The 9,184-nt window shown below is 34.7% G+C and overlaps 1 protein-coding gene across 1 annotated transcript; it reads left to right on the forward strand.

Annotated features, from left to right (window-relative positions):
* The first annotated feature begins 6,268 nt into the window (after positions 1-6,268).
* On the forward strand, positions 6,269-7,198 carry LOC114623448 (olfactory receptor 5B3-like). The gene has a single exon (XM_028770115.1). The coding sequence runs from the start codon at positions 6,269-6,271 to the stop codon at positions 7,196-7,198; it is 930 nt and encodes a 309-aa protein (XP_028625948.1).
* Positions 7,199-9,184: the final 1,986 nt, after the last annotated feature.

The raw sequence follows: 9,184 nt of genomic DNA on the forward strand, positions 1-9,184 counted from the left end.
TTTCCTTTGCTGATGAGTATCAATCACAAATAACTTCTTGATTATGAGTGGGACCCTGTGTCCACATTTCCCTTTCAGTCTTGAAGATGGGACTCTGTCTGGCTTGAACCTGTGCAAACCTTGTATGTGCTGCCAGTCACTGTGAGTTCATTGTGCATCAGTCCTGTTATGTATGGAAGACCCTGTTTCTCTGGGGTCATCCATCACCTCTGGCTTTTACAATCTTTCTGCCTCCTCTTCCTCATACATCTCTGAGATCTGTGGCAGAGGTTTATAAAAGGTATCTCATTTAGGACTGAGTGCTCCAAAGTTTCTCACTCTGCACACTATCCAGTTGTGGGTCACGGCGCAAGTATTTTTTAAGTAGATACTGAGGATCCCAACTCAGATCCTGGTACTTGTGAAACAAGCACTTTATTTTGCTTACCATCTCTCAAGTCCCTAGAAATGTAATTAATTTCAAACCTTAACTAAACTTAGTAGGGTTTATTATTGTAAAATCAAGCAGTGTCTTATTTTCCTTTACACCTTAATAAATACTTCTTGATGACTGCATATGGGGTAAGGCTGCTTGGTTGTTCAGAAAGTTCACACCAATGGTGTCTTCAATAGTGAGTGGAATGACTTGTATGAAGTTACTGTCAAACAAGCAAAACCGCATTTATGCACCTATCATTTTCAGGATTGTTGGTAACTTGGGCATACTCTCCCCAAATAACCTTGTCTTTTTTTGTCACAAGCCCAACTCACTCACATTCACTTCAATAACTGTACCTTTGGTGATCACACCCAGGGTTGTATATGATGGAGATGGATTCTTTTTCACATCGAGTATAGACAGGCAAAAAGTAGCCTTCAGCTCAGGGTGTGTGACACGGGCTTTTTTGAAACGTAGACCCATTGGCCTAATGAACCTTTCATATTTAGGTGGTTTTCTTGTAAAACCATCACCAACAAAGCAGACTTTAGTAACCATTCTCTTCAATGCCTTCTTTTTTCTTTCTCCTGTTCAAATAACTTTCAACACTTCTGTTTCTCCTTCAGCATGAACTTTGGGTAGAGGGACCTCCCATTTTTTTCTGCCTTTTCTTTTCGTTTCTGCTTAATCATGTTGGAAAGTACTTTTGCTCTCAACTGCCCCTCTCTGTCCAGCAGACAGGCAGGCACTGCTCTTTGTGGAGTCTTCTTGTCATCCTTTTTGTTTGATGTTTCTCTTTTCATGCACCTTAATAGTCTTTTTCATTTGTATTTTCTAGGCATGGTGCTTCTTTATGGTAGAGCTTAGCCTTGAGGTAAATCTTTTTTTTTTCTTCCTTTTGCCTTCTTTGAAGGTTCATGGGCCAGCCGCCCTTCTTTCTTTCTCTTTTTCTCATGGTAGTCCAGACAATATCCATATCGCTTGTGGTTCAATTCAATATATTCATTTTGTGGCTTGATGATAGCCGTGGAGCAGCCGTCTGCAATCTCCCAGGTTCTGAAATCCTTTAAACATCTGGGTATCACTGGCCTACAAGCCTAATTCGCTCAGCCTTAGTAGAGTTTTTAATATGTTATTAGTCTACTTAGTTATAGATACTAGCTTAAATGTGTGTCTAATCAAGGTTTAGTTTTTAAAATGTTTGATTTCTGCTTAAGCTTTATTTATATTTGGAAACCTAATATGGCAATTGATATTAACTTACAACTACATAGAAGCAGTAGCTCATTAAACAGTAAAAAGACTATAAATATAACAGTATTATATATATTATATATTATATATATTTACTTATATTATTTTATATTATATATATACATATATATATATATAATATATTATATATTTTTAAAAGCTAGAAATAAGATTATTTAAGTCTTCACCATGAAGAGATGATAAATATTTCAGGAGATAAAGATGCTTAGCATGATTTTTAACCTTAAACAGTGCATATGTGTACAAAAATGTCTCATTATACCACACTACAGTAATATTCAAAATTAATGATTTTTAATATTTTTATTCATTTGCCAGTAAAAATGAATAACTTCATAAATCTATTAAGTACAAATTACAAATGTATAACAAGTTGAAACCAGCTTGATCCCTAAAGACCAATAATAGTTTCTTCCCTAGGAAGGCATGATGAAGAACTTCAGGTATTCTCAAAGGAAACCTCTCCAGAGATCTCCAAGCATACAAATCTCTGCCCCAATCTCTGCCCCAAAACACCAGCCTAACTCCACAGCATCTCACTGTAGAAAGGACTTGCTATGTCCATTGAACGTCATTCCGTCCTTTGAATAGCAGTCACTCTTGCCTCAGGATTTGCTATCAGCCTGTAAATATAATTAAGGTAAAGAGCCAAAGATGAAAATCACATTTAATGACCTTCAAATGATAACCTCTCCAAGAGATATGCTACAGGCCACTGCAGTTTGTCATTTATAGACAGAACGTGGGAATTGGATGAGAGATGTGATTTTTACTATGCTAATTTTACAAATATGAAAGTAACTGTTACAAGGCCATAGAAAAAATGAATGACAAACTTAGAACTTTGTTTATGTAAATATGATTTTACTTATTTTTCTTCTGCCTCACTAAAGTTGGAATTTTTGACCTTTAGCTGAAAGTGCTCCTCAGAAGGTACCTATCCAACAATCCATAGATGGTTTCATGATTTTGTACTGACTACTGTATGGTGAATGTCTTTCTTTTATAGAAATCTGATAAGCATCTATATTGCATAAGCAATAAAGTAAGAAGTTTAACACATACAGAAACAGCTGTATGGATCTGCTATGAATTGCTTGCAAAGACAAGGGTGTTTTCAAATCTGCTTTGGGTGGATGATCCAGATGATCCAACAAACGTGAGTCTGGGTATTTGGAAATGTCTCGATATTCACTACAGAGACTTGATGATTTATTCACCAGGGTGATTCTATCCCCAAAAATATAAACAAAGAATAGTATAGATGCCACTTTGATTAGTAAGTAGTGACCTTATCATGTTCTGTATATATTTTCATCTCAGTGGAAATTACAAAATACAAACAAATATGTAAAGGAGGGAGATGAATCATCCTGAAATATGAAAATATTCCTAAAAATGCTTGAACCTGAAATCCAATGCTTTTTGCCTCTACATCACGCTGATTATTAAGAAATGTATTCAATTCCCGAATCTAGAGATTTTTCCCCCTCAAGCAGTTTGTATAATTTTAGAGCATCACATTTCTCAAGTACTCAACTTTATTGTTGATACAGTATAACACTTATCTTATATACTACAACACTCACAGACATGTCATCCACATATTAATCCCTTATAATACATACTAAGCCTTATCTCCTTAGCCACTAAGATAATGCTTTAAGATTGGGCTGTGTTGTCCAGCCTTGATGTGTGGGTATAAACCTAGTCTTATTGTAACTTGTTATGCCAAGTTCAGTTTATATCCATATGAGGCCTGCTTTTTTCTGAAGGGAAACACAGAAACAGTGGATCTGGGGGAGAGATGGGATATGGCATGTAACTGGTAGGAGTGGTCAGGATATATTGAATGAGAAAGAATTAAATGAAAAGATAAAACAGTATTATTTCACAAAAAATCCATTCAAATAAAATACTTTCTAACATAAAAATTATCACCAAAAGAAATCTGTGCCGTTACAATCAGTCCATAACCTGAGAACAGTCAAAGCTTGGTCTCTGTGACTTGGTTTTGCCAGGAAAGGAATACGAAAAAAGATAAGATTTAATAAAAATAGGCTCTTTTATCCTAACTAAACTATTGTTTCTATGAAAAAAATATTTTTTAAATTACCTGACTATTGAGTTCTCTTTTTCTAGCAAGAGGCATCAGACCTAGAAAGAAGCAAATGTTTAGGAAACACTGACGGCTAAGATGAAACCCAGGAACATTGCCTGTATTCTCAGTTAAAACACAGCTAGAGCCAGGCTTACTTCTGGAACATTGATATTAATCTTCAGTAAAGGTTTCATTTCTATAAAAGGTCCACCGCAAGTTACGTATTGACTTTTTGTATTATATAAAATAAGTTATAAGGAAAATGATATTCCAAGTCCGGCTACTTTCTTTTAATAATTATTTTATTTTTAGATTAAAATATAATTATATGGTTTTCTCTTTACCTTTTCTCCCTCTAAATTCTTCCATATACCATCCATCCTTGCTCTCTGTCAATTTTTTGGCCTCATTTTTCAACCACAAACATGATATGGAAAAGATGTAATGATCATTCTTGTACTTTGTAAAGAAAGAGAGCCATTACTGACATTGAGAAACACTAATTGTACATATACAATTAAGTTTATCTTTATTTTTAGTTTGGAAAATAGTTTGACGTGCCATTGTAAAAAAAAAAAAACAGGCTAAAATAAATGCAATAGCTTAATTTAAAAAAAAATAGAAAAGAAAAATTACCTGAAATTGCTGCAGGGTATAGGGACAATAGTTATGGGTAAGACATAAGAATAGTCTAACAAGCACATGAGAACCAAGATTATCTCAATGACCCAGTACATAATAGAGAAAAATTGAGAGAGAAAAACTTCCATAATTCTTGAGGCTAAATTCTTGAATGTGGCATAACCTACACTGATCACATTTAAAGACCATCACCTCATATTGACAATAACAGTATAGCTATTACTTAATAAACTGTAGTTAACAGTCACAATTGTCTTTGATTTATGTTTATTTCTCCCAATAGTATCTGAAAGTGGCTATCATTTATGTCTTCAAGTTGAATAAAATAAGATCATTGTAGAAGTTATGCTAGGACTAATAGCTCTTAGGAGATAAATGTTAGATTTGATAGGCATCTATCTCTCCCAGGAACCTCTGTTCTATGTCTACTAAATCTGATGTCATAACATTGCTCAGAACTGACACTACAGGTTGAATACTCTCTCCCCCAAGCTATCCACAACATCAGCTACTCTGAGTATGCCATGGTGTATCCCATGAACTCGTCTTCAACCCACTTTAATGTTGGATGTTTAGGGATTTGGGTAATATATATCCTGATGAAAATATGTATATAGATATATATGAAATGAATGTGTGTGTGTGTGTGTGACAGTGTTGGTATTAAAGGAGGTATGATCTCATGTTCTAGATTTCATGGTTTTCTTTCTTTTCCCACCAAAATGAAGAAATATGTGGCCAAAGAAATTAAATTATTACCTAATCAACTACTTTGTAGTTAACTGTGAAACCCCAAAATTTTGGTGTGTCTGAACCAAAAGAGTGGGTTCAGTCAAATTCATTTACATCTAAGAAAATACAGAGATAAAACCTCAAAAGCATAGAGTCAGAGCTCGGCACGGTCTGTAACATATTAGTGATAGAAAATAAAGAAGTGACAAATTTAAAAGGTCAGTAGTAGTTCTTGGTAAGTGAGAGGAAAGGAAGTGTTGGGTATTGCTAAAATAATAATGGAGCATCAATTCATGGACAGAATTATTCATAAAATTCATATTAATCAATGTATTAAATTGTTTACATCACAATTAACAAATACATAAAATTTTGAAATTTTGAATTCCATTAGGAGCCCTTCAGTATAACATGTGTATAATTGATTCACCAAAGTTAATGCTAAAGCCCACGCTAGTTTCCTACAATATAGAAATAAAAGTTGGCATAGCTAGTGAAGTGGGAAGAATCTAGGAGGAGTTAAGAGGAGGAGAAAAACGATGATCAAAATATAGTATAAAAAATATTTTTAAAGAATATGGTAAATAAATAAATAAATAAATAAATAAATAAATTCATTTTCCTCTTGGAGGAGATAGTTGCTGCACATGGCACATAATTCATATTGTTCAGTAAGATATTTAAAAAAGTAAGACTCAAAAAAACCTCCAAAATCCAGAATCAGATTGATATAGTGCTCAATTGTATCAGCTCTTTAAAGAAGACCTAATACCAATACTCTTCAAACTATTCCACAAAGCAGAAACAGAAGGAACACTTCCCAATTCATTCTATGAAGCCACTGTTATGCTGCATATTCTTCCTTGGAGATGGAAGTTTTTTGTCTAATCAGGAACTTGTCACAATTTCTTTTCATTGATGACTTCATAAATGAATTTTTCTACTTCTAACATGTTTAATGTGCCAAATAAATTTTTAAAACTGAAAAAAAAATAAAAAAATAGAGAGAAAAAAGAATATGGTTCATTTTTAAGTTCCATGGAATTTTCAAGATATCATATTTTCCTTTTTATTACTATGAAGAATATTGTAATTATAAGATGCCAATAATGAAGAACAGAACAGAAATGACAGAGTTCATTCTTCTGGGACTCACCAATGACCCATGCCTGCAGCTTCCCCTGTTTATCACCTTCCTTCTCATCTACATCATCACCCTGATAGGAAACCTAGGGATGCTCCTGCTCATTTTCCTGGACTCTCAGCTCCACACCCCCATGTACATTTTCCTTGGTAATCTTTCTCTGGTGGATTTGTGTTACTCTACAACTGTCACCCCCACAGTCATGGCTGGGCTCCTAATAAGAGACAATGTCATTTCCTACAATGACTGTGCTGCTCAGATGTTCTTTTTTGGAGCCTTTGCTACTGTGGAGAATTATCTGTTAGCTTCAATGGCCTATGATCGATATGCAGCAGTGTGTAAGCCCCTACACTATGCCACCATCATGACTACAAGTGTGTATACATGGCTTATCACTGGCTCTTATGTCATCAGTTTTATGAATGCTTCCATCCATATTGCAGACATATTCACTCTCTCCTTCTGCAAGTCCAATGTGATCCATCATTTTTTCTGTGATGTTCCCGCAATCATGGCTCTCACTTGTTTTGATAATCAAGTTAGGGAACTTGTTCTTCTTTACCTTGAGAGTTTAAATATATTTTTTGCTCTAACAGTTATCTGGACATCTTACATGTTAATTTTTGTCACCATCTTAAAGATGCACTCAGCTTCAGGACATCGCAAGGCTATATCTACCTGTGCCTCTCACTTCACTGCAGTGTCCATTTTCTATGGAACTGTCATTTTCATGTATTTACAGCCCAGCTCCAGTCACTCCATGGACACAGACAAAGTTACATCTGTATTCTACACCATGATCATCCCCATGCTGAACCCTCTAGTCTACAGCCTGAGGAACAAGGAGGTCAAGAATGCATTTATAAAGCTGATACAACATTATTAAGGATTAAGAATGCATTCATTTGCTAAAAGCAAAACAAATAATAGGATTTTAATTTAACTTTGTATGGTGCAGTTTGTAACTTCATTCTTCTCAGATCTCCTCCTAGTACTGAATTCAAGTTGAAATCTGTAACAAAATCAAATAGATGAAATTATACCCTTACTTCTTCTTCAAAACTCTTGGAAAATATTTTACACAAAATTGTAAACTTGGATGATATATAATAGTTTAGGGTTTTCAAAATCCCATTAGGAATACTGATCTATCACTTAACTACATGTGTCTTTACTACATGCCAATGCAAATACACATAAAGCAATTTTTAAATAAATACCATGAACAAAGAAGTGCACGGAGGTGTTCCATGATATGTACATGAATATGGTAAATTTTATAGAATTGTGTATGTAATGTGCCTATCTGCATTGATTAATTTTATGTATTCATCTTACTGTATTAGTGGTATGCCTGTGATCCTAGTTCCAAGAATTCAAGTGTCTAGAATTAGAAACAGTTAAATTAGAAACTAAGACATCAATCATCTCTGTGGATGAATGTAATCCCACTACTTAGACCTCAAATAAATACAAACCTCCTCTCTGTCTCTCTTGTCCTCAATCTATACCTCTCATGTTCCCTTCCTCCATTTCTCTTCCTTTATGTTCCTCACTCCTTCTTCTTCTCTATCCTTTCCCCTCCTCCCCCTTTGCTCTGAGCATTTATCTCTTCTCACTCTCACACATCAGAATTGATGATCTGGTTCTGATTCTTTTTTAACAGTACTTTCATTAGTTTAATCAAATTTTAGTATCAGTGGAATGGCAGAAAAACAGCCAGGTTACCTTAAAATCTATTCTGAGAAGCATATAGATTTGCTACAACTCAGTTTACTGAATCTAGACTTTGTTCTTCAAGTCTAAGTCAGATTGCATTAACCATCAGTTTCTCTTCGTCTCAAGCTTAAAGGCAGGATATCATGGTACTTCCAAACCTCCATATCACATGAACCAATGCCCACAATAAATACCTTATATTTGTCCATGTATATTATTTCCTATTGGTGCTGTTTCTCAGGAGACCTTTAAAAGCGACTAAAGCACTTGGTAAATGTGATTTTTTGAATGAGAAATGTCTTCTATATGCTCACCTATTTAAACACTTGGTCACCTGATGGTGGTGGTGCTTGAGGAGTTTTAGGTAGTAGAGCCTTGTTAGGGGAGGTACAAGCTTTTCATTGCTTATAGCCTTGCCCCCATTTCCATGTTTTCCTGTCCCTAATGTTTATGGTTGAATATGTGATCTCTCAGCCTCTAGCTCATTCCACAATGCCTGCCTCTTGTTGCTAAGCCTCCTGTCATGATAGACTCCTATCCCTCTGAAACTATAATCCCAAATAAACTTTTTCTTCCATAAGTTGATTTTGGTGTTTTGTGTTTTATCACATTCTCTACATTCTCATTTCTCACTCTCCTGACGTTTAAAGTAATTTTCTTGTAATTACGTTAGCAACTAGTTCATTTAAAACTCCTCATAGTTCTAATGGGAAGCAACAGACCATTAAATGGTAAGAAATATATCCAGTAGAAGTAATATGTCATGATTTATCAGGAAAAAATAAATATGAAATTATTTAAAGGATTTGTATCCAGTTACCTTTTCCATTTATTTATTTATTTATACACTTTACTTTCTGATGGCTGCCCTCTTCCTCCAAGTCCCCTCACATAGTCCCTCCTTCACGCCCCTTCCTATTCTGTTCTGAGACTGTTGAAGTCCCCTCTGGGTAGCACCCCATTATGGCAAGAAATTACAACACAAGCACAAATGGCATAACTAGCTGAAACTATTCTAAAAGTTGTTTTTAATATATTGACATAAAACACAGTATGCATGCTTTCAATCTTTTTGTAAGTTTAAAACATTACTTGATTTTATTAAAGGTAATTTACAATGACCATTTTATTTCTTCTGTACTCTGAAATTTAT

This window comes from Grammomys surdaster, unplaced genomic scaffold (genome assembly GCF_004785775.1).
Source record: "Grammomys surdaster isolate TR1022 unplaced genomic scaffold, NIH_TR_1.0 198, whole genome shotgun sequence".
Taxonomy (NCBI): domain Eukaryota; kingdom Metazoa; phylum Chordata; class Mammalia; order Rodentia; family Muridae; genus Grammomys; species Grammomys surdaster.